The sequence below is a fragment of the Nymphaea colorata genome, chromosome 1 (genome assembly GCF_008831285.2).
Source record: "Nymphaea colorata isolate Beijing-Zhang1983 chromosome 1, ASM883128v2, whole genome shotgun sequence".
NCBI classification, from domain to species: Eukaryota; Viridiplantae; Streptophyta; class Magnoliopsida; order Nymphaeales; family Nymphaeaceae; genus Nymphaea; species Nymphaea colorata.
In genome coordinates this window covers 9,635,227-9,662,055 of record NC_045138.2, presented here as the reverse complement: position 1 = coordinate 9,662,055, position 26,829 = coordinate 9,635,227, and the positions used below count along the sequence as shown (strand labels likewise).

At 38.4% G+C, this 26,829-nt stretch overlaps 1 protein-coding gene across 3 annotated transcripts; it reads left to right on the top strand.

Moving 5' to 3' along the window:
• Positions 1-14,659: 14,659 nt before the first annotated feature.
• Positions 14,660-25,326, top strand: LOC116245965 (AT-hook motif nuclear-localized protein 10). 3 transcript variants are annotated; one of them, XM_031617610.2, is made up of 7 exons: positions 14,660-14,941; positions 15,081-15,132; positions 15,620-16,284; positions 17,609-17,661; positions 22,416-22,547; positions 24,583-24,744; positions 24,876-25,326. In XM_031617610.2, exons 3-7 carry the CDS (start codon positions 15,783-15,785, stop codon positions 25,101-25,103), a joined length of 1,077 nt encoding a protein of 358 aa, XP_031473470.1. In that variant the 5' UTR covers positions 14,660-14,941; positions 15,081-15,132; positions 15,620-15,782; the 3' UTR covers positions 25,104-25,326. The 3 variants fall into 3 exon arrangements, with proteins under 3 accessions (XP_031473470.1, XP_031473471.1, XP_031473472.1); XM_031617611.2 differs by having other exon boundaries at positions 15,485-16,284; XM_031617612.2 differs by lacking the exons at positions 14,660-14,941; positions 15,081-15,132 and adding an exon at positions 15,215-15,443.
• Positions 25,327-26,829: the final 1,503 nt, after the last annotated feature.

Here is a 26,829-nt window from a genome sequence, read left to right as displayed (position 1 = left end):
TGAAAACCATTGCTACAGGTAAAAATCCCTGGCTAAAGGTTTTTATGCACAGGCCTAATAGCTTTGGTTGTTGTTTACTTTAGCAATGGTTTCGAACCATCGCTAAAAGCTTTGAGGATGGTTGTGGGAGTTTTTAGCAACGGTTTTTGCTGTTGCTGCAGATAAATTTTCTGGTAGTGTAGAATCAAGATCTTATATGAATCATGAAGAGCTGAACTAAGTCTTTTGGATCAAAATCAACTTCTTGGATTTGAATCTTACCTCCCAATTCTAGGTTCACATCCCTCAGTTCAAACCATTTAGAGACTGGATTTCAAGTGGTCCAGTTGTGCATGCATCATTCTACATATAGTTTCATGTTTTTATTGGATCAAGGATGAACTGGACATGAACAAATTTCAGCTTGATTTTCCTTTGTTCACATCGTTATGAGGATCTAATTAGATTTTAAAACTGCTTTATTTCATATTCAGGATATGTTTGCTTTCTTATGATATGGACGACATCTAAATCTAGATTTAGAACACTTAGTATAGTCATTGATCTGTCTACTCTTAGTGAAGGCACCAAGAATGGTCTTGTATCAACAGGTCTCGTCTCGTCTCTCAAATTACAGCATTCAAAAAAACAGATGGGAGTACAAGAAATAATTCCCATTTAAACAGTCTATATGTAGAACAAAACTTTTACATGTAAATAAAAGTGGGGACCATAACGGGAGTTGTCTCTGTTTGATTAGACCAAGTGACATTCCACCCTTAGAGCCACCTAGGTGACCTCATCAGGGTGTTTCTGTCATTGTATTTGTATGTACTTTTAAATGTTTGATTTGGAAAACTGACCGTCAGTGAATTTGCTGGAAAGGTTAAGGACGTACTTGATGTCTTTAAAAAGTTGGTGCCCATCTGACATTAGCCCATTTGCTGGGCATGCTTTTGTAATTTTTCCTAAGAAAAGTAATGAATGAACTAAGTGGGTAACATGCAATCATTTTTTAAACTCATATGAGCCCATCCCAAGGGGCATAGCTCAAAAGGGCACTTGTGCTGTACATCCCCAGTTTGACCCAAGGGAGGTTATAGGTTTTATATCCAAGTCGCTATGTTCTTGCACCAAAAAAGAGAGGTAGGTTTTTTATCCAAGTTGAAGAATGCTGCTATCCCACCGCATAGTACGGACGCATCTCTCGACCTGATGGCAATGAAAATGAGGAAGAAATTCAGCTCTCGTCTAGGCTGTGGGATGACCTCCCTCACCCAAAACTCATACGAACTCAGAGTGTCAGATGATAAGCTGCCATTATTAGCGGCGGATTGGATCAGAAGGTCATAAGCTGGGGTCTGCCTAACACGGGTCATCACCCGAATGATGGGTTTGTCAATCGCCAGCAAGCTTAGACGAATTTGTCGTTTGCTTAAAAGCAACGAATGAAATTAGAAAAAACCCCTAAAAATTATCGGATATGTCAACAGGAATGGCTGACAGGGCTTGAAGTTGGGGTCCATTTGTTGGCAAAGCTAAGGGAATATAAAACGAGACATAAAACCCTTCTGCAACAAAAGTTTTGAGACCACCAGTCTCTTCCAAACCCATCTCTTTCCAAGCCTCGCGACAATACTCAGTCCCTGTTTTTGTTTCTGTCGCACCCCTAGTGTGGTGGTAGGATTCAAAGTCAGTGAGCGTCGGTGGCTTGGACAGGGCGTCTCGTCACCTCTCGAAAACGGGGACGCCCTGTCCCGCCCTTGACGCGGATATTCGAATCAGAAAATTTATTCTGTGGCTATTGTTTTTTATCATTCCTCTTGAGAGTGAGGAAGGCTTTCCTTTCCCAGGTTTGAACCAAGGTCACAGGCTCCTTTCCAGGAATCTGCCAGCAAAAGCAAACAGAAACTTCATGGGGAGCGCGCCGCGCCACCAATCACACAAATCGGACAAGCTCGAGTGTTTTGGCTATTGTCGCTGTCAAGCGATCAACAGAATCTGGTGAAATAGGGTGGGTCTCTCCCGTGTTTGTTCTTCGTCCTATCCATTGGTTGTGACGTGTTACAAGATAAGCAAATCATTCTCGAGATTGATGACATTGATTTCAAACCCCCACAGGCCTATGTCCCCTGTGGTACCCAAGCTTTTAGCAAGAGGATCGTCACCATCGCCATCCGGGACCACGATAAAAGGGCACCGTCGACAAAACTTGGAGAGGACCGGAGAGAAACTAAAATATAGTGTTTGTTTAATGAATGAATTTGAACTATTGAAATTCTTCAGAACAAATTGTGACTATGAAGTAGTTGGGCGCAATAATATTTTGTAAGGGGCTCACAAATCTGCCCTATTAAAGCAGATTCATGCAACAATAAATCTAATGTTGTATGAATCTGTCATAATCTCTATGCTATATGATATTTTTATTATCAAACAACCACTATAAATATATTTGATAATCTTCAAATATAATAATGACGTCTAGGGGAAACATTGCATCATTCTCTCTCTCCCACGAAATAAAAACAAGAGGGCTTCCTATTTACTAGGAAAAAAGGGCTTTAAGTGATATAACGTAAGAAGTACATTGCTGGATGAGTAGATTATATGTAATACTTTAATATTTTTTGGGTGATCAAAAGGTTAACAACCCACCAACTGAAAAGGACTCAAAGGCCCCCAATTTAACTTACTCAGGTTACAACAATTTTCACCTAATTTAAGGATATAACATTTCATCCCAATTAAAATTATAATGAAAAGAATTCGTTAATATCTTTTCATATCATGTGAAACCGTGATAGTCAGGGTCATATTTCATTTAGCTCATGTTTGCAAGTGAATTTTATGCTTGAAAAACCTATAAAAATTCAAATGGCTCTCGAATGTCCGTGTTGAAATGGGAGAGAGGAGGAGGATGAAGAATTGAAACACAGATTTTACGTGGTTCGGTTCATAGACCTACATCCACGAAGAACACCAGAGCAGCAGCTCTTTGCTTTCCTCTATTTTCTTTTTCTCTATTTTTTCTTTGATTTACAAGGACATATATAATATATTATCAATATGAACGTTTGATGAACTTTACATACAGGAATAAAGATTATTGAGGAAACTAACGAGAATGGCAATAATCCTTCCAACGTTCAATGGGCTTCAAAAAGCAAGATTGAGAGGAGCCGTTGAGTATGCTGCGCTGGCTGAAACGATTACTTTCAACACTCTCCTTCAAGTGGGGCGTAGAGATTCAAACAGCCCCACTTGCTTTTAATATCGTCAAATTGCTTTGTAGGAAGTCCCTTAGTAAATCCATCGGCCAGCTGCTCTGTGCTTCTAATATATGGAGTTTCAATATCTCTTTTTTGGACCTTTTCACGTACATAATGACAATCAATTTCTATATGTTTGGTGCGTTCGTGAAAAACTGAATTTGCTGCTATATGAATTGCAGCTTGATTGTCACAGTGCATTGGAATGGGAGACTTGATAACAGATCCAAGTTCTTGGATGAGTGATTTTATCCAAATGAGCTCGCTTGAGGTAGTCGCCATTGCCCTGTATTCAGCCTCAGCACTGGATCTGGAAACAGTATGTTGTTTTTTGCTTTTCCAAGAAACTAGGTTTTCACCAACATACACACAATAACCTGTCATCGATCTTCTATCTGAAGCACCAGCCAAGTCTGCATCTGAGTAACCTTGTATGTTAACATGCACATTCACTTTGTACCACAAACCTTGTCCTAGAGTCTTCTTCAAGTATCTGAGAATTCTTTCAACAGCTTTGACATGAACTGCTTTAGGCGAATGCATATGTTGACTTATCAGACTGACTGCATAATTGATGTCAGGTCGTGTGACAGTAAGATAGATTAATTTACCCACAAGTCTTTGATAGCTTGTCACATTTTCAATAGGTTCATCCTTGGTATTGTCAAGTTTAGGGTAGACTTCTATGGGCGTATATGCTGGCCTGATACTTGTTTTCCTCGTTTCTTTAAGTAAATCAAGTATGTACTTCCGTTGGTCTAGAAAGATACCTTTCTTGGATCTAGCAACTTCGATTCCCGAAAAGTACTTTAGTCTCTCCAAGTCTTTGATTTCAAACGTATTGTGAAAATACCACTTTGTGTGATCCATCTCTTGTTCATCGTTGCCTGTAATTATTATGTCATCCACATAAATCAATACAACAACAATTTTATCGTCTGATCTCTTGATAAAAACTGAATTATCTGAGTAGCATCTGATGAATTTTTTGTTTTCCATTGCATCAATCAATTTTTGATACCAGGCTCTAGGAGATTGCTTCAATCCATAAATCGACTTCTTGAGTCTGCAAACAAGACTTGGAGTGCATTCCATAAGATGGCCTGGTGGCAAGTTCATATATACTTATTCTTGAAGGTCGCCTTGTAGAAAAGCATTCTTCACATCTAACTGAAACAAAGGCCATTCAAAATTACAAGCAATTGATAGGAAGATTTTGATGGTAGTCATTTTTGCAACAGGAGCAAAAGTTTCTTCGTAGTCTAACCTTTGTGTTTGAGTATACCCTTTAGCAACCAGGCGTGCCTTGTGGCATTCAATGGAGCCATCACTCTTGTACTTGGTTTTGAAAATCCATTTGCACCCAACGGCACGTTTTCCCACTGGAAGAGTTACAAGTTCCCATGTACAATTTTTGTGGAGAGCATCTAGCTCTTCATGCATGGCTTCAACCCATATTTTTTGGTCTTTGGCTTCTTGGTATGTAGTAGAATCTTTTTGTTTTTCAATGCGACTAAGGAAGGCCACATGGTGTTTGGGTTGATTGCTATAACTCAAATATTTTTCCAAAGGATGAGAAACAACGATGTTGGTGACAAAGTCTTTCAAATGTCTAGGTGGCTGAATGTTTCGAGAAGATCTCCTTAGAGTGGGTTCAGACAGGTGAGATTCTAAAGTTTCCAAGTAAGGTTCAATAGGATCTATAGCTCCAATTTCATTGTTTTGATCTGCTTGAGGCTCAAAAGAGGCTTCCGTATTGTTAGAATCAGTTCAAGGTTTTCAACGATTTCTCTTCCTTCAAGGTCACTACAATGATGGGTTATGGTGATATCAAAATCATTGTATGATAGACTGTTGGGTGTGACCATGATGTCGTGCTTGGAACTATCCTCCCCTTGCCTTGCATCGTGAGAGAAATAAGACATTTTTTCATCAAAAACTACATCGCAAGAGATATGGATCTGCTTGGCGGTAACATCATAACACCTAAACCCCTTTTTTGTTGATGAGTAGCCCAAGAAAATACATTTTTTTGCTTTGTGGCTGAGTTTGTCTGCAGCTTTACTCTTGACATAGACAGTGCATCCAAAAATTCTCATGTGGTCCACTTTAAATTTCTTTTTCATGAGGGCTTCCAAAGGAGTTTTTCCAGCAAGAATTCTTGTGGGTGTGCGATTGATAGTATAACATGCTGTCAAAACTGCATCACTCCAAAAATGTTTAGGAACATTCATATCAAATAGTAAAGACCTAGTCGTTTCTAGAAGATGACGATTTTTCCGTTCCGCCACCCAATTTTGTTGGGGTGTATCTACACAGGTGAATTGATGGTCCATCCCGCTCTCCTTTTTGAATTGTTCAAAGAATTGGTTTTTATATTCCGTACCATTGTCGGATCTAAGACATTTTATATGAGTTGCAAATTGAGTTTCAACCATTTTGTAAAATTCTAAAAATTTTGCAAAAACTTCATCCTTGGTTTTTAGTAGATAAATCCAAGTGGTTTTTGAAAAATCATCAATGAAAGTGAGATAATACCGAAAATTTGAGTAAGATTTCACGGGGGCTGGCCCCCACACATCGGTATGAACAAGATCAAAAGGAAACATATCATTGTTTAAGGATTCATGGAATGGAAGTCTAGACATTTTAGCATACTTGCAAGTTTCACAAACATATGAGTCATAATTCAAATTTGGTAACAAAACATTCAAAACACGACGTGATGGGTGACCAAGTCTCCGATGCCAAAGTTTACATTCTCGGTTGATTTGGGCAGTCAAGGCATATTCATTGATGTTCAGCATGTATAGCCCGTTTTCGTGAGTTCCCTCACCAATCTTCCTCTTCGATATAGGGTCCTGTAAAACAACGTTAGTGGGAGAGAAAATAACTTGACAATTTAAATCTCTAACAATTTTTGAAACGGACAACAAGTTGGTCGAGAGATCTGGCATATAAAGAGTATCTAATTCTCCTTCTCCTTGAACATGCATAGAAGAACCATTAGCAATAACAACAGATTTTTTTTCTAGTCATAGAAGAATAATTACTAAGGTTATGGCAGTTCATAGATATATGATCACTAGCTCCAGAATCGACAATCCAATAATCAGATTTGAGTGAAGTAAAAGCGTTACCAGTAGCATTTGCTGAAGCTGCCGTACTGTTTTGATGTTCTTTATCATCGTGATTCTTGACATTTTTCAGCAGTTCGTTTATTTTTTCCGACAGCTGAGGAAGATCCGAAGTATCAAGAGTTTTGGCTGCAACATTGGCTACGGTAGTGGTGCTCCCCTTCTCTCTTTTTTTTGTCCTCATGGTGGTGGGTTTTCCGTGGAGGAACCAACACCTTTCCTTGGTATGACCCTCCTTTTTGCAATGAGAACAAAATCGTTTTGGACGATTCTTTCAGTTATGTTCACTGCTTTTATCGGCTCCATAGAAGGCAACATGTTCTATATTGCTAGAGTTCTCTTTAAAAGAATCAGAATTTTGAAACATAACTTTTTTTCTGGATTCGTCTCTCATAAGAATTGAGCAAACAGTGCTAAGAGAAGGAAGCTCCAGGGACATTAAAATTTGGCTTCGGATGGGTTCATACTCTGGGCCAAGAGTCGCAAGAAGCTCAAAAATTTTTTGCTGTTCACGCAACTTTTCTCGAGATCTAAGTGTAGCTGACATATCCATAAGATAGTCAAGTTCATCCCACATACCTTGAATGTCGCCTAGCAGGTCCCCAAAATTTTTGTTGTGCTTTTTGAGATCCCGAATACCTTGAGAGAGTTGATACATACGAGCAATGTCGTTTTTTTCACTATAGAGGTCTTTTGCCTCTCTCCAAATTTGATGAGCAGTTTCTGCGAAATAGAATCCTCGTGCGACTTTAGGCTCCATAGAGTTAATTAACCAGGACATTATGAGATGATTGGTGGATCGTCATTCTCTATAAGTCGGATCTGTTTCAGCAGGTCTTGGAAGATCTTCGGTGATGAAATCCGGCTTGTTTCTGCCACTTAAATAGAGCATCGCCGATTTGGACCAAGCCAAATAGTTGCTGCCATTTAGAAGTACAAAAGTAATCTTGTTTGCAGGGCTTGGTTGCTCCTGCACGATAATTTTTTCTACCACTCTGGTGGTGGTTCCAACACTTGAATCTTCTGTCATGGTGAAGCAAGCACTGATTGACGCTGGTGGCAGCTATCGCTCCTATCTCCTCCTTCGGATATTGGGATTTAACCCACTGATGAACAGGGCTGATCCAGCGATCAGGCTTGCTCCGCACTCAAAAATTCATTAAAAATCAATCGGAGGTCCGATTGCGCTGAAAATAGGTCCACAGCACCCTTGGATAGTTATGTTTAAATGCCCCAAAGATGAGCTCCAACCGAGCTCCCTACAGGAAACGCGACGCACTTGAAGTCCTCAATCTGTTGCAGTCGCAGGGTAGGTTCTGCTATAGATGATGAACAGGGGGACGCCAGGGTAGGTTGCTACTCCAAAAATCCTTAAAAAACACCCAGACCTCCAAATGAGATGAGATTTGGACTGAGGGCTGCTGAGATGATGAGTATTGGACGCTCATCTGGCCGAGATCTCTCTCCAGGGAAAAACGCGTGAAGATTTTCTTCTCGCCAGAAATAGAAGTCGCGCTGGTGGAGTTTTCCTGTTGCGCCTCTGATTTCCACCCAACTCCGATATGCTCCGGTGAGCTAGGCAGATCTGCTTTGATTGTCGTCAAAATGCAGCAGATTGTTCCGCTAGATGAAAGGAGCTAACGGAATCGTCTCTGCCCACCGGACGGCCTCCAGTTGTCGAAAATCAGGTCTGATCAGAAAACCCCCTTTTCTGTTGAAATTAGGTGCAGCGGTTAGATCTCCGGCAATGGACAGGAGGAACGCTCTGATACCATGTTGAAATGGGAGAGAGGAAGAGGATGAAGAATTGAAACACAAATTTTACGTGGTTCGGTTCATAGACCTACATCCACGAAGAACACCAGAGCAGCAGCTCTTTGCTTTCCTCTATTTTCTTTTTCTCTATTTTTTTCTTTGATTTACAAGGACATATATAATATATGATCAATATGAACGTTTGACGAACTTTACATACAGGAATAAAGATTATTGAGGAAACTAACGAGAATGGCAATAATCCTTCCAACGTTCAATGGGCTTCAAAAGGCAAGATTGAGAGGAGCCGTTGAGTATGCTGCGCTGGCTGAAATGATTACTTTCAACAGTCCGCCTCCCGCATAAGCCTAAGCTAGGCCTTGGAGACATTGTTACTAGAGTTTTATAGGGAAAAAGAATCTGAGTACTGTTTTTCAAGTTCCAAACAAAAGCTGACTTATAAATGATTTTCTTATTGAAGAGAAAATATACAACACTAGATCATGAACATAATGTAGTATAGTTACATCTCATGACAAAAAACTAATCAACCTCATGCTATGTTCGATAGGCCTGGATATGAGATCTACGGCTGCTTTGAAATTTATGCCCCCATGGATTTATAAGAAACACGGACCTGAAGTCCGGTTTTTGTGGGAGAGATGGAGTGATCGGACGGATCATAATCACATATCGGCGATCTTCGCCTCCCCCATGATCGGAGAACACCATAAATCCGAGATCTGCAGTTAACAAAGCCCCTCAAATAAGATTCAAATTTTGATGCTATGATAAATTAGTGGCTCGATCCATACTCTATGAAGGGTGTTCAGTCATGTGCGACTCAATAATACAGCAACTAATGAATAAAATAATGTATTGATTGCAACGGACAATCTTCTTGTTCTTTTTCGTTGGTAGCTTGGTTGATGATTGTGAAGGTCTTGCCACCATAAGTTATGATGTCACAGTACAAGCCAAGCCTTCACCTGAATCATTTCATACTTGTGGGAAAAAAAGGTCTCATTATCAAGTATCAACAAACGATGTTAGGGAGGTTGGAAAGATAATGTTCTTTTCATTTTTCTTAACTAATTTTAAAGTATTTGTTTCAAAGGGCCTAGCATAGCTGGTAAGGGTAGGGTACTCATCGAGGTATGGTACATGTTGATGACACATCCTCTGCGTCTATTTATGTGGGCACTACTCCCTTGGGCCCTAATGGTAGGGGCACTCTATTGAGCTTAACTCACCTAGACCCTAATACAGTCATGACTTCAAAGACAGAAAAAATTTGTCGTGAGGAGGGCTTTTGGGCCTCTTTTTCAAGCAGTGGGTTGTTAACCTCTCCCTCACCCAAAACTATTTTAAATTACTTATTAATTAATTTTTCAATAAAAAATGGTTCGACATGAATCCATGCATATTGGTCAAAGCCCCACAAGGAGCAAATTGATGTGATCCCAAATACCAACATTGACAACAACAACAAAAAAAACTTATTTCTGCAGTTAATGTTGCCACATAAATACTTTGATGCTTGTTAAATCAGAAAACCAACTAGGTTAATACTCATAAATTGAACTGGTTGAGCTAACGGCTCATAAAAAGTTAGCCGCTAGTTTGATTCTCATAGACATCAACTCCTTAAACTTCAGAGTTTTATGATGCCAACAAGCAATAAAGTCTCTCAACCCAAGTTGGCTTCTCTTGATTATAAACTACACCAAAAAAAAAACTCTATGAAGTTATATCTTAAAAAATAGTAAAACAATTTAGGAAAAGAAGAGATTGAGAAACATGCGAGTGCAGCAAAATGAAGTTATAGCTTACAAAATACTCAAATAACTTAGGAAAAAAGAGATTGAGAAATATGTAAGTGGGTTAGGCAAAATTAAGTAGTGCACTTTAGGCATGACATGCACCTTGCGACCCTTATCATGATAGATCGGGTTGTGCCTAACAGTCAAAAAAGTGTGGGCCTCCGCCAAACGCACTTTTTCCCAAGGCAAAGGACTAAACCCTTTTTTTTTTTTTTAAAAAAAAAAAAAAAGCGCACATGAAAGAAAGGACAAAGAGGTGATGAATAAGGAAAAACATGGGGGGATCTATACCCTACCACAGGATGAATGCCGTGTGGCTCTGTAGTTTTGAAAATGCGTTGGAGTCTTCCAGAATAAATTATTAAAAGAAGGCATCAATATCTATTTTTCCAGCTGTAAAAATAAATTATAAAAGAGAAAAGGGCAAAGCAAGGAAGGTTTTAAAAGAGCGGGGCGTCAATTATTGTCGTCCTTTTCTCCTGTTGTGGTAAAGATTCCGTCCCCATTTCACGTCTTTGAAAATAACTTTGAATTTTTGGGCCAAGTGGCGAGCGAGAGTTAGTTGTGATTGGATGGTCCATATTCTTAAAGTTTTCTTTTTGAATTTTTTTTAAAAGTGATTTTATCGTTACACCAAAAAAACCCTTATAATTCAAAAGGCCCACCTAATTTTATTTGGAGTAAATCGGATTTCAAATCCATGTTACATCTAACCTTTCATAGTTTTATTTTTATTTAGAATAGTACAGCCCTTCATTTTTATTTAGAATAGTACAGCCCTTCAAAGCCCTTGAACGTTATGCTAATACAAAGCGACACTTGCTCTAATAGAATACTCTATGTTTTTGTACGCTTAACAACAATTTGTAGTTTTTTTGTTTTTAGTTTTGTGTTTGCCACATCTGTTTAAGAAACTTGGTCGCTCACATACAAAATAAAACCGCCAAAACCATTCCCTACTTCCTTGGTCCCGGTACGTGTTGATTTTCGCAAGCAGTGAGTGCCACTGTGATTTGAAGCAGTGATTGGGCTCATTCTAACCAATGACCCAACCAGTTGCCCCACATCCCTTTCGGCAACCATGCTATCTAGTTAGCAGTTCAAAATTTTGCCTCGTTAATTTCAAATCTATCGTGAAGTTATGTAAAATAACGACAACAACAACAACAATAATAATAAGAATAATAATAATAAAGACCAACTTGAGTTCCAAAAAGAAAAACAGCAGTCTAAAATTTTAGACATGTGCGTATTTTTGAATTAAGTAGAAATTCGAACCATGTTTTGGTAAATAAAGGTTTGTTTTAATTGAACAGGAGGCATACTCATTAGACAAATTTTATTTTGTATGACCAAACAAGCATGTAGGTTAGTTATAGATGACTTTATTAACACATTCAATAATGATGATGATTTTCCATCAAAGATGGGGCAACGGTCGAAGTCTTTCCGCCAACATGTAGGGGCAAAAAATACACTGCTATTTGGTGGCAATTGGCATCAATAATGTAGAGCAGAAAATATTTTTCTATTGTCCATATTTTACAAAATGGAGGTGGTTGAAGTTAAATAAATAACATGGAAAATGCATGGAACCATAATGAAACCCAACAATTACTTCAGTGCATGTATTTGAGACATTCCAATTAATATATATATATATATAAACTGAACTGTGACTGGTAAAATTTGATGTCAAATGAACTGCTGATCAAAACCATCCGATCTAAAGATCGGACAGCTCTAAACTGTTTATTTTTTATTTATTTATTTTTCCCAACCATTATCTCTGCCCGATTTCTTTCCTTCCCTTCCTCCCACCTGCTACCCTTCCCACAGGGCACCAACGGCATTGGGAAACGGCGTCGGTGGTGCCCCATGGGTAGGGCAGCCAGAGGGTGGAAAAAAAAGAGATGGGCGGATTTCTCCACCCATCACCACCACTTGCGCCCATCGCCTCGCCGGCCGGCCTGTCCCCCGGGGTCACCCGGCTGGCTGGCCGGTGCTGCGTAGATCCGTCGGGGGGGGGGGGGGGGGGGGGGAGGGGGAGGGGAGTGAAAGTGGCAAAGGAAGAGAGACGGGAGGGGCAGGGGTGTAGAGAGCGTTGTGAAAAAGGGAGAGAGCTGGAGGAGAGAGGAATAGGATTATAGGAGAGTTAACGAAGGAAAAAAAAAATAATAATAATTTGGACCGTCAGGTCTAAAGATCCAAACGGTTATTATGAGCAGTCTCTTTGACATAAAAATTTACTAAGTCATCATTTAATTCCTATATATATATAAATAAGAATAAATAAATAAATGCACACATACACATAAAAAAAAGGGGTTTCATTGATACGCTTTGAGAGCGCGTCCTAGACAAAGTGGTCTATAACGTCCCACCTTCACAAGTATTATTTACTCTAGATGTTAGATTTAAGGGTTTGCTCTCATATAGGAGCCCAATTTCATGGTTTTAAAATACTATAGATGTCAGATTATTAATATTTTACAAAATCAATGATTGTGAAACTAGAGGAGGAGAGAGGTACATGACTCGAGATCCATGAATTTAAAGATGTAAGATCTTAGACCATTTAGAAAACAAGGTCTGAGGTAATCAACCATAATGTTAGGGGGCATCTGATTATCATTGGTTGACTCTGGTGTAACATCCTCTTGATTTGTGATCCAAGCAATTAATGTCAGAGTTTATGATCAGTAGTTTGATTTTATATCAGATTAGTTGCGGAGGCAAAAGGTGATGATCTAAAACATGGAAACCATAAATTTTGTTGTCGATATTTTGTCACTTGGTTACGTCAAGTCCACGACTTTAAAACCCTACTTAGTTATGTGTTTTGGTTTCCCCGTTGCCTCGAGTCAAGTTTCGTGCATATTCTCGTTCCCGAGCCGAGAGGACTTGGACACTTCACAAAGTCCATGAGAATGTTTTACGTAACCTCACTGGTGACCTTCTTAAAAGTGAAATGCTCAACTTCTATGACTACCTAGCGTACTTACTTGATGGAGCCTGTGCCTATCTTCATCGTACATCCTTGCGTCGATCCTCGAAAAGTTTTTCTTGAAAGATTTTCCCATAATACGCTGCATACCATAGTGTTTTTCTGATTTTTTTTTTATCATTGACAAAGATTTCCTATTTTTTGTCTTATGGATTATTTTAACTCGCCAAACGGAGGGAGTAGGACCCTTCTATTTTTCTGGTTAACGAAACGGCCCTTAATTACGAAGGTCAGTCCGGTAATTTTGCTCGGCTCAAACCGAGCTTGCCTGTCTTAATTGTTCTTGATCGCTCGTTTGATTGCGGACACGTTTTCTTATCAAAGGTTGACTCTAATCTTAATCTAAGTCGCGGCGGCTTGGCTGATAGCAGGCATCTGCCGCAAAATTAATGAACTCCCCATGCTCATCTTTTCTGAACGGCCGATAAAAGATGATTTTCCAAAATAATACCGAGAATACATCCGTTTGGTCAAACTTTGATTTCCACTTTCTATAGTGCCCAGTTCGGCGGGATCTCGAATTTGAATTGGAGTTTTTTTTTTTTTTTTTTCAAGTCTATCGGAGCAACTGGCAGGTGTGGGATTGGATTTGGGCCTTCAAGTTTGAACCGACGGTCCAGATTGTGTTTCTTTTACTTATGGGGTGCGAACTAGAACTCACAAGATCACGATGTTATATAAACTTTTTATACCATATAATACGATTTACAAGATCAGATCCTAACGGATGACGATAAAAAGGATCCGGAGAATCCAGAGTTCATGGTATTGGTTCGTGAACTTGGTTGTTTCTAAAGTATGTCAATAGATCCAATACAAAGTGGATATCTGACTGAACTGCTTAAAAAAGACAGTCATGAGGGAAATGATGTTCGATTGAGAAATCCGATCGACTTCGGATTTAAGAAACGGTTCAAATTTAATTTTAAATAATATCCTATATCACATATCTATACAATAAAAAATAACATCCGACTAGGAAATGGGATCAACTTCGGATTTAAAAAATGATTGGCATTTAATGTTTAATCATATCCTATATCTCATATTCATACATGTTTATAGTCAGTTCTTTACAGATCGCAATGCAGTTCAGATTTGGTTTCAAATTTCGATTCAAACTGGTTGCGAATTTTAAAATCACATTAAGATCAGATTCAAATTGTGAATTTAGATTCATATTCATATATTGTATGAACTTTTCTTGATTCATATTGGAATCCAAATACAGGAACATCCAATAAAAAAGATATGGTTATGGTGAAATGTACACAAATTCGATCAACTAACATTCCTACTTTTTTCTTAAATTAGAAATGAAATTCAGATCCACTAAGATTCAGTATTTGATTCTAATTCGAGTTCGACCCAAATACCAACCTTGCTTTCTTCCATCCCACTCCAAATCATGCCGGGACAGGACTGCATCGGGGATGGATTCAATCATAGTTGCAGGGGAGCCGAATCCGACCCATTAAGTACGATCCAAATGACCACCGGCAACTCGAAAAGGCGCGGTCAAGAGATAGTCGTCGAATCCATTTTTTCCACTCTGCTGAGATAAATTAATTTGAAAAACGACGTCTAAAAAATAATAAAAAATAAAAATAAGATAAAGAAAGTGAAGAGATAGGGGGAGAGAGAGAGAGAAAAGAAAAAACGTTGAAGGCAAGGAGAAGGTAGTGCATTTGGAGCAGGAGTTGGAGTTAATGAATTATTTAATTATTTTTAAATTTCTTTTTTTTTGTACGTGAGCAATTTCGGCCTGCTTTTGCCTGCTTTTTTAAATAAAGAGCCCCAGAGTGCTAAAAGGGGGAAAAAAAATCAAAGAATAAAAAAATTAAAGGAAATACTCGAAAACCATCTATTTTTTTTGGGTCCCTCTTCTTCTCCTGCGCTCTGCAAACCCTAAAATTTGCTCATTCGTCCGGAGAGAGCGCAATTTGGGATTTTTGGTCATTTTCTCAGGTGAGATATGCGGGAGTTTTTTTTCTTTCTTTTTTTTTTGGGGGTTATTTTCTGTATTTTCCTGGAATTTGGTCCCTTTTTCTGGCTTTTGTTTGGAATTTAATCTGCAAATTGGATGATATTTTTTCTCTTATTGCAGGCTGGGAAATCAGGAGCGCAGTATGGAGTTCATTTAGAGCTACAGGATAAGGGTTTCCATCTTTGCATTTTTACTTTTGTTTCTTTTTTTTTTTGTTGGGGGGGGGTGGGGGGGGGGGTGGGGGGGTGGCTTGTGTGGGGTGGGTTTTTCTTCTGAAATTTCCGGGAAAGAATTCTTTGCCTTTTTCATATCTACAGAGCGGTATTTTTTCTGTTGAAAATCGGCGTTGATACCTGAATTTTCTTCCCGATTTTCTTACTTTCAAAGCAAAATCCTTCTCTCAAAGGTTTTCGGGGAGCTCAATTTCGGCTTTTCTAAAGGATTTTTAACGGCCTTTCATCCCCTCTGTGAACTTGCTCCCTGGTACTGTTTTGATCTTCTTATTGTTCTTCTTCGTCTTCTAGGTTTCTCCTCGTTTCTCTACTAAGCTTTAGCAGTAAACGACAAAAATCTGATCTTAGAGTTCGGGAATCACAGCAGAAATTTCTGTCTCCTTCGCAAAAAAGGAAGAGTAATTATTTTTTTTTTCGGGGATTCAGACGTTACAACTGTCCAGCAAGGTGAGCTCGGAGCTCCTCTCTCTCTTCGGTCCAGCAAGCAAACTGAGAACTACCACTTTCCTCTTCTTCTGTGGTCGCCATACTTCGATATTGGAAGAGGAGCTTTGGGGGTAGGCGGGGTTTCCAGGAGGATTAGGGATGAATGGAAGCAACGGAACAACAGCCTCGCTTGCCCGCATCTGAGCCAGGTATGATGGCGGGGAGAGAGTCGGCGTTCAGCGTGAGTCTTCAGAAAGGTAGCGTCCCCGTATCGGCGCAGTCGCCTGCGGCTTCGGTGCAAAACATGCGCCTGGCGTTCACCTCAGACGGCTCCGCCGTTTACAAGCCGGTGACGGCGACGTCACCGCCTTATCAGGGGGACGGCTCTGCAGCTATTTTACAGCAACAGCAGCAGCCGCAACAGCAGCAGCAGCAGCAGCAGCAGGGGGTGCTGGGGATGGGCATGGCCGGAGGAGGCCCAGTGAAGAGGAAAAGGGGTCGGCCGAGGAAGTACGGCCCTGATGGCACCATGGCCCTAGCGCTTACCCCTGTCTCCTCCTTGCCCGGCGGCTATTCTTCCGCTGCCAACCCGACGTCACCCACCGCCAAGAAGGCGAGGGGCCGGCCGCCTGGCTCCGGCAAGAAGCAGCAACTCGCAGCTCTCGGTTCGTGCCTTCTCTCTCCCTCTCTGTGTGTGTCGCTTCTTGTCTGGACTGGCTCATGAGGTGGCTGACTGAGGCCCCTTTGGTGGGCGAGTTGCCTCGTTGTCAGTTTTGGGCTTGTGGTGTCTGGGGTGGGCTCAGCATGCCTTGTGGGCGACCACACCGTGCGCAATTTTGTTGAACTAGTTGGGTGGTGCCTGTTAGTTCTATTGGAAGATTTTTCTTCTTTTTTTGGAGACTGTGATCACAACAGTGTTTTAAAGATTTTAAGAGCAGCATGGTAACTTGATAGTGTTATGGCGGATTTTAGGATTTTTGTGGAGTGGGAGCTTTTTGGGGAACAAAGTATATTCTTAAATTGCGTGTTTCCTCTTGGATTTGGGCTTCATGCTGGAACAAGCGAACGGCATTTGCCATGAAATTACTACTCAAAGTTCTCCTCTTACTGTTATTGATGCGGCTGTGTTAGTATTAACAAGAATAGGAAGGTCACAGCAATATTACTGTTATGATCAATGCTGTTAAAATTGTAACAACAATAAACGAGTAAGATAAAAATCAGACCGACAAAATGTTGAAAAGTTATTAAAATTAAAATCTGAATCAGTAAAATGAAAAATTATTTATTAAATAAGAAAAATGACTTCATTTTCTTGTGTTCTTGATTTGGACTCCCATATGCTCTTCCCTTGGTTAATTAACGCATTGGCTTTTTCCTTTTTTGTTTTTTCCAATTGACTGTTATGTTTATTTGTCATTGACGACCCTTTTTTGGTCTGTTTAATGAGTTCCCTCTTTCTTCTTATTCTAAGGGTTGGTTCTTTATCTGGCTTATGTTTGTTAATCTGTTAATCTTATACGATTGAGCACTTTGAGATCGCAGAGATTTCCTACGTTGACCTAGTCAATGGAACTGCTGATAAATGGTACCCATCTTTTTGCTGTTGTGACGTTTAAGGGGAATATTGCTATAGCTATTGATGTTTAAGGTTCGCAGCTCCATTGACCTTGTCAGTGGACATATTGATAAATAGCTATCTTTTATGGTTGTGACGTTTAAGGAAAATTCTCATGGAAAAGTTGTTTTACAGTAAAAGATGGTTAGAGCCATATCAAGATAAATTTCATTTTCTCGAAATGGAATTTCCTGTGAGAATCAGGCCATCTGACGTAGCTTGTCCCTAGTTGTCTCAGCAAATAGTTTGTTGTTGAATTTCTTTTCCGCAGTATCTTGGGACCATCTGATCCTCCTCCTTCTAAACTGTGTTGGGGTTAGTATTGCTTTGCAGTTCAAAGGATTTACCTTTTTGTTTCCAATGGATCGCAGGATCTCCTGGGACTGGTTTTATGCCTCACGTTATTACAGTTAAAGCTGGCGAGGTTTGTCTTCTATCTTTGCTTCAAATGAAAGAAAAATGAGAGTGCTCTTCTACCTCATTCCTGCGGTACCTTTATTCCATTGTGTTCCTTTCGAATCTTATTACGATACTTGCACATGTGAGAAAATCGTGGGTGTTCTGTACTTTCTTTTTATCTGTCACCTTGTCACATGCACTCAATGTATAATGTCTGTTGATGTCCTAACTGGTTCTGATCTGTATTGTTGAATATGGGTGATTCATTTCTGAATCCGAATTGCATATCCAAATTTTGTGTTCCCTGTAATAGTCATTTGACACTGGCTTTGATTTTGTTCATATGAAAATTTTAGTACTTTGAGATTTAGGTGTTCCATCATATTTGATAACTGCGGTAGGGAGTTTGGACCAAACCAGAACAGCCCTGTATGGTTAAAAGGTTAGTTTAATCTGTTCAACCTAGTCTAGTGAAGTAGGATATAATACACCCTTGCAGTGTCTGGTTTACCTTTCGGGTTTTGATGTTACAATAGAAAGTGTTTATTATGTAAGTCTTCGAACATAAAAGACAACAATTTTGTTTTTGAAATTAAAGTTATATAAATTTCTTAAGGCTGAATGTTTAGTTTGTCATGGAAGACACTCTTACATATATGAAAGGTAAAATTTAGGCTGATTTTGCACAACAAAATTAGAGCTTTCATAGTTTTTACACAAGAGCCTATATGTTTCCTCCAAAATAATAATTCCAGGTCCTCTGACCACTATGTAGTATCACAAGTCCAAGGAGTAAATTATACACAAATAAAAACTTTTTATCTTGATAACCATTTAGTATTGATAGCATTGCCTTTGGGAAGTTGATTTTTCTTTGGAAAATATTGAGAATTTAAAAAATTTTAAAAATGAAAAAATTTAAAAAATTATGAAAGTTTAAATTTCCACAAGTTTTTTTTTTTCAAAAACTCTTATAGAAGTTAGAATAATTATTGAAACATTAAAGATGCCTCAAAAAACTTAAAAATGTCTTTTAACATTTTTTTTTGAGAAAATGCAAAGCATGAGGAACATTAAAAATGCAATAAAACATGATTTTTTCATTTCCTTCCCAAAATATCATGATTCTTGGACCTTTTTTTTGCTTTCTTTGTGTTTCCTGTTTTTTCATGTCTTTCAGAAAAAGACAGTGATGGTTGTGACAATGATGGATAGTCGTTTAAGTTTTCAATTTTGATGATTTATAATGCAAGCAAACATGTTACCGTAGCATGTCTTTGTTATTTTCTTATCTTTATGCAGCTCATGTGTTTTCATAGAGAATTCTTGTCCTATTTTTTTTCCTAATTTTTCTTATCTGTTTGTATTTTTCTATTTATTTTATATTTTCTTAACATTAAAAAATAAGTTTGTGATTTTTTTTAATCTTACATCATTTTGAGATGATCTTATATATCAAATTTTGTGCCCAACTGATATGGGTTTCCTCGTTTTACCACATTGGTCCAACCTGTTTGCAGGTCCACTGGATTCTGTACTTTTCTTCTAATTGTTTATTATGCTTTCATTAACCTGTGATCTATGTCACAAGGACTTTCCAAAACAGCAGCAGCACCCATGTCAACATGATGCAGGTGCAGTCAATGGGCATCCTGTGTGGTCAACTGCACCAGGCTAAAATTGCCCACTTTTTAATCACACCTGACTCACATCAACCAACGAGTTGGGTGTGGTCAAAGTATGTTGGGGATGTTTTTGTCGTCTTTTAATTTTGTTTGACGGTGTTTTTTTAAAACAGTTTTAGTTACTGTTTTGCTGAATCTATTACAATGTTTTTAGTATTTTACTGCATATTTTTGCAGTTTAATATTGGGGATATATATGCTGTTTATAACTTTATATACTACATATGGTTATGTATGTTGTGCTGTTTATAAGTTTTGTTAATCAGTGAACAAGTTTCCTTTAAGTTTTGTTAATCAGCCAATAAGTTTTCTTATATATATATATATATATATATATATATATATATATATATATATATATATATAGTCACTGAATCCTTGGCTCTAAGGTTCATCTAGAGGCATTCATCCTTTTGATGGAAGGCTCTCATTGATCTTTTTTAAGTGCATTTTTTACTTTTTTTTTTTGTGAAATCGTGAAATAGAGGAGGGAAGGACAGGAGGAGGAGGCCCTGCTGGCTGATGGCGGCACTCAGGCTTTTGGCCGCCGCCCAACGGTCACCGACCACTGGGTGGTGCTGGCCGATGGCCTGGGTGCCGCCGTCAGGAGAGGGAGAAACCCATCCTCCTTCTCCTCCGCTACTTCCTCATGTTTAGACTCTAGAGGAAGGGGAGGGATTTTTCCCCCTCCGGCAGCGCCCAGGCCGTTGTCCAGTGCCGCCCGAAGGCCCAAAAGCATGCATGCATATATATATATATATATATATATATATATATATATATATATATATATATATATATATATATATTATTTTTATAAGTTTTACATGTGTCTTGCCAGTTTCACTAAACAGTTTTATACATATTATATATGACATTTTGCTTTATGTTTATGTGTTATAAGCTTATAATACTGGATGTATAACAGCTGCTTGCTTAATGCCTACTTATGTTATCCGTAGACAGTAAGCTTGTAAAATCTGAAATCAAACTCCACAATATGTATATTAAATGGAAGAAATAAAATACTTCAGATCTTGGAAGGCTTTGGGTAGTAATTTTATTATTCAGTTGATAATTTTGTCTTGTTTAGGGAAAGCTTGTATGTATGTATACACTATTGCCGCACCGGTATTCAAGTTCTTTTGAAATTTGCTGCCTGCATTCGCACCGCACTTGCACCTGCAAGCATCTCCTTTTTCATAATTTGAAATTGGATTTTCAAATCTAGGAATTCTGTCAGCTTTGTGAGATTTTCTACCTTTTCTTGCCTGATCCACTCTCTCTTGGACTTAGTGATTTTTATCCATGAAAGAAATATCTGATTCACAGGAGTCCTTTCTGTGCATGTGGTTTTCACCTTTTTGGTACCGAAAGTATCATGTCCATGAAAAAAGTTTTGCCTTCATGTAGTTTAAGGCATATTGGAAGAAGGAGGCAGAAAAAAAAGGAAAGAGTGGGGTGTTCGGAAGACCTGGGGGAAGGATCTTGGTGTTGGTTAAGAGACACTTGGTCTTAATGCGATTTAACCTATTATGTGGTTTTTGCTGGATACTGCTTTGGTTACTCCTAGATAAGTTTCATTTATTTTCACACAATTTCAATACTCCTGGTGGAGCCGATTTAATATTGTGAGATTTTCGTTGCCAATTCTCTTCTTGTTTTTCTTCAAGCAGTATAAGTTTCCTCAGGTTTGCCTTGTTAAGAAGACTTTTGGAATGATTTTGCTACTATCACTCTCACTTTTTGTCTTGCTATTGCTTAATTTTTACTACTTGACTTCTTTAACGACCAAAAATGTATTTGACCTATTCAACGGGGATCAGTTTTTCGTGGGTCTCTTGCACTTCGTTTTATGCTACTGGTAATATTTGAAGTTCCGGTAACCTTAACTTGTAATAGTAATTAGCTGTGCTGCTGTGGCTTGTATGTGGTCTGCTTATTTCTTATACTAAACAGGTTGAATAGTTGATCACCTTAGCCTTTTAGTGCAAGATGGAAATTGTACTTTTAAGAGAAATCATGTGGGAGATGGCTGCTTTTAGCAACGGAAAAAATACAACTAGTTTTAGTGAAAAATTCTTGTTTTAGTTAAATTGGTCCCATTGTTTACCTTTTAGGTGATTCAGACTATCTTGACGACCCATATCATGTCATGGCATTTCTCATTATCTGCATGTGGCACATCCTGTGCTGTTAAAAGCGCTATGCAAGATTAGCGGCATTGAGCAGTGTGAGAAAAAAATATCAATATGGGAATACCAACAAGAACAAGAACAACAACAACAACAATAATAATATAGACAAATGACATATTTGAATTAGCGCATGATGGTGGTGCACACTAAGGATATATTAACATAGAAAATGAACTGTTAAACTATCCTACATATAGTCTTTATTACTTAATATGTACAATATGTATTTACTATGGTAGATATTTACAAAACAACATTAGACAAAAATCATGTCAGTATATTACTAGTTAACTATGCGACTAAAAGAAGAGTAAGAATAAGAAGACGAAGGAAAAGGTAAAAAGGAGAAAAAGGAAGAAATGAACATATCATATATCTGTTTTTGTGTGTGGCTCAAAACAATGTCCTTTTTCTTAGAAACTCATAATACTACCTAAGTTGTGGTTCCCTAGATGTGCAGAGGTGACAGCCTAGGCTAACAGGTGCATCTTTAACAACATAAAGCACATCATGCCAGTCCTGCATCTTAAGTAGAGCGACCTTGGCATATCTTATATCGTGAGCAAGATGGATAATTAATTGTAGTGTGATGAGTGCAGGCTGGCTTACCTTGTTCATATTAAAAGCTGATGAATTGAGTCAGTGGCATCGGTTTGAGTGCATGTACAAACATGTGTCATGAACATGGTTATGGGGGCATGGAACTGTAGCTACTTGTGCATGCATGTATGCATAAATTTTTATGGACTGCCTTATGCTCTTTGCTGAACTGAGTTTTGAATTAGTTGATTTCCGTGTTTGGTTAGTGGGCTTGTCAAGTTCAGATTAGATGCTTTGTGGTTCAGTACTTGGTCACTTGTTGACAGATCTGCATTGTGAATGTTGTTCCTTTTTAGGATGTTGCTTCAAAGATAATGTCATTTTCTCAACAAGGACCAAGGGCTGTGTGCATTCTCTCAGCTAATGGAGCTATTTCTAATGTGACCCTTCGTCAGCCTGCCACATCTGGCGGTACTGTTACATATGAGGTCTGTTGGAAAAGTTACCTCTGTGTGTGTGTGTATTCACATGGGCATAAATGAACTTTCACACTACTTTGGTTCCTCCAGCTTCACTTTTTTATGTTGCTAAAAAGTTGTGGCAATACCATGACGCAATGCACAACGCTACATATTTCATTGCCTTTGCTTTTATAGGATTATGGCAGGTTGGGATTGGATGGATATGTATGTCTATGGAAAATGGGTAAAACCAACCCCAAAATGGGACTGTATTTTTTGATCTCCTCTCCCTAGGATTTTTATCAATCTTAGATGGAGACTATAATTGTGAGAAGTGAAAAAATGAAAATGAAGGAGGGGGAGTGAAAAAAGTAGGTGAAAGAGTGCGGAAGAAAGAAGAGGTCGGAAGAAGCATATCCAATACATGTGTATTGGCATCTGCATGTGTATGTGTGTTTTTATAAGTTTGATGAGCAAGATGAAGGTCTTAGATTAGTTACAGTCGTTTGCTGGGGCCTGATGATATTGTGTTCGGAGTAGTTCAGCTCTGCTTTAACTGCTAGGATTGCAGTTTAGCTAAACGGATCGTGGTTGGTTATCTGAGTTAGTTTTTCCATTCCAAAATGCTGGCATGGAATTGGATTCAATCTTGTCCAGATTGTCAATAGCTAAGTGTTTGAAGAGTCATAACATTTTGCCGTTAATTAAATGATTCAGTTTTTTTGAGAAGGTTTACTTTTCCCTTACAGTTCTTTTTGTTCTTTATATGTCAATGGCCTGACGGCATAGCTTTATAAAGACTCAACATCTTAACTTCTAGGTTGGTTTTACTTCTACAAGAATAAGATGGAAAGCCATAACGAATCTTAAAAAGTCCAGACTTTCTTCTACTTGCGGTGGGAGAAATTTGTGCTGTATAATGGTGGTCTGGAGATTATGCATTTTTCAGTGACTCTTTATTGGATGAAGTTGTAAGACCTAAGTCATCAGTGTAGATTTGATTCCACCTTCCCACATATTCACGTTTACTTTTCATTATCATTTCTTAAATGAAATGAATACGTGATTATTATGAAAATACAAATTGGAGGTCCCTTTCATAATTTTCCTTGACTTATTAGCACGTTTCCAAAATAATGCTTGCCTTTTGGTATTTTCCAAGTCTATTATTCCTTTTCTTTAATTATAGTGAAGAGGATATCCAACATTAAAAGAGAAGTAGAACTATTGGGTTCATACAAACCGAACATGCTTTTACAAATTTCAATGAAACTCAGAGGGGTCGGCATGGTGGGATTAGGGTTGTTGTGGACTCTTTGGATGGACAGAGGCAAGGTCTGTCTCCTGGGTCAGGGAAAAAGAAATATATGGTACAAGTTACTCGACAGGTTCAGATTCTCTGAGCAACGGATGCTCATTAACACGAAAACTAGATCACAGGTGGTGAAAACGAGTCAACAGGTTCCAATGGTCCCATGAGATTTGGATGCTCATTGATGTAAGTACTAGATTCTTTGACAATGTTCGAAGGAAGGATGCTTCTTGATTGCCTAGAACCTCATGAAAACATGAAAAAGATAGAACTATTTTGGAAAATATGCTGTTAATTTTGAGTTGTTAAAAGAAAATTTTGAAATACATTATAGGTGAAGTTATCGCATATTCTTTTACATAAATTAATAACTCCAGAGAAGTTTGTTTTAATTTTAAATTTTGACATTGTATGTCATCTCGTTTTGTTTTTCTCAGGCAGCTTTTATTTTTCTGTAGTGATGTTTATGTCTGCACTTGCAATGTGCGTGTGGAGATTTTTCTTTCTTTTTACCATTTCCTTAGCTGAAGGGCGGGTCTGACTATCACCATATTATTCAATGTACACGATGTTTCTCAATTGTATCCTGTCGGTTTTGTTTGATTTTGGTTGAGTATTTACTTGCATATAAAGTTCCTGTGTACGCATGTACCCATCATTTACATTGTCTTCGTTGCTAACTTCTAACTTTAGAAGGCTAATAATTCCTACCTAGCCAATTTCTTGGCTTGTCTGATAATATTGGTGCAGGGGAGATTTGAGATTCTCTCTCTTTCTGGTTCCTTTTTATTGTCTGAGAGTGGTGGACAGCGCAGTCGAACTGGTGGATTAAGTGTATCCCTTGCTGGACCTGATGGTCGAGTTCTGGGGGGAGGAGTTGCCGGCCTCTTAATGGCAGCATCACCCGTACAGGTCTTATTCGCTGTCTCTCTCTTTCCATAATAATTCTGTCTGTCTTCTGTACAGTCTATTTTGATGAAATTTCTACTTTTTCAAGTAAATTTGTTTGGTGGCATGCTTGAAAAGGTTTGTCTTCTCTCCAGGTGGTTGTTGGCAGCTTCATTGCTGATGGCAAGAAAACTGAACCGAAAACAGCAGATTTCTCTGTTCCAGCAAAAATATCCGCAGGTGGTGCTACAGCAGCAAGTAGTCCACCTTCTAGAGGAACACTGAGTGAGTCCTCAGGTGGTGGGCCTGGCAGCCCACTTAATCAAAGTACTGGTGCCTGTAACAATTCTCAACCTGGAATACCTAATATCCCATGGAAATAGTCATGGTGCCATCATAACAATTTTTCTCATCCTCCTGTATTTTAGCAGGTGTAAAATCCAGTTTGGTACCTATTGTTTATCTCTGCCGTAAGACGCAAGTCTGTAACTTATGTACAAGCCTGTCTGAATAGAAGGTGCACTTCTCCCTGCTTTCTTGTGAGCTTTCTATTTGTTCAAACAGTTAAAAAACTGAGGTCTTACCCTATGAATCAGTTCTCTGTCTCTCCACCCTCCCCTGTGGGCATTTCGGTGGCTTGTTTGAAGTTTTAGGGAGTTCTGTTTTCTGGCTTTTGGTTTGCTTGGTGCTCTCTCCGAGTCTCTTCTGGTTGTAGCTCTCTAACTACCCGATGGGGGTGGAGTGTTTTGCAATCTCGAGTATATTTTCTGCACCCTCTTTCTACGGGCCTGCTTGCCCACTGGTTGCGTGTTTGTCCGAAGCCTTGCGATGGTTACCGAAGTAGCCTCACCTTTCTAAAGTTTTACTTGCTTCCAATTTTATCAATTGTTTTCTTGAATCTCACAGCCTATCTTTGAATGCAATGTTATCTGTATTATCGTATACATTACTTATGATCAATGTTATCACTGTCGTATTGAATGGCATATCGGTTGGGTTGACTTATATGTTGTATCTTAAAATCAATTTTTTAATTTGTAAAAAATATTAAAAAAATTATAAAAAATAAAAAAATAAAAAAAATTAAAAAAATCTGAAAAAACAAACAAAACTATAATTTGCTTATAATAATTGTACTTATGTCACTGTCACATAGGACATTGTATCCTCACAAACATATAAATAAATGTAGGAAATAAGAAAAATGAATGATTCAACAGCAAAAATAAGTTATTGAGTATTTTCTTGGTGTTAGAAACCAAAAAACCCTCGTTCTTCACACTTCTCACCGTCTCGAGACTCTTCACAACAAGAAATAAAGTTTTTCATTGACAAATCTTGATGCAAATAGAGAAAATCTCTCCTTCCCATGTTTTTTGCAGTGTTTAGAAACAAAAAGAGAGAGAGAGGAGCATAGATTTCAAAATAAGACGTAAAAAAGGGGTCATCAGACCCCTTTCTCATTTTACCTCCGTATCGTAGCGTAGGTTTCAAAATAAGATGCAAAAAAGGGGGTCATCGGGCCCCTTTTTCATTTTACCCTTGTATCATACGATACAGGGGTGTATCGCATGTATCGTGCGATATAGCTTTCGTATTGTACGATACGTGCGATACGCACGCGGATCGTATTTCGAACACGTATCGTATAGGTTTTCTTGACCTATACGATACGTATCGTACCATACGCGTCCGTATCATATGTGACCTATATTATATGCTTACGATACACATTTTTTTGTATGTATCATTGGTGTATCTGGGTATCTCATACAAAATACAGCTGCTATATCAATATGGTTGTATCATAAGATATAGGGGTAAGTTGTAAAAAGGGACTTGACTCTCATTTTATTTTTATTGCGTTTTAAAATCAGTCTTTCCCTTTTTATTTCTAATACATGTAAGAGGTTTGAGAGGGAGAATTTTTACCAGGTTTTGAGAGAAATTGTTGATAAACCCAAATCACTAGTTTGAAGAGAGAATAAAGATATGAATGACTATGAAAAAAACGAAGATGGAGATAATCATGAGGTTAATCATCAACATATTTTCATTTCTTGTTTGCGCAGTCAACAATTATATGTTGTAAGGTGACGTAGGACAAGT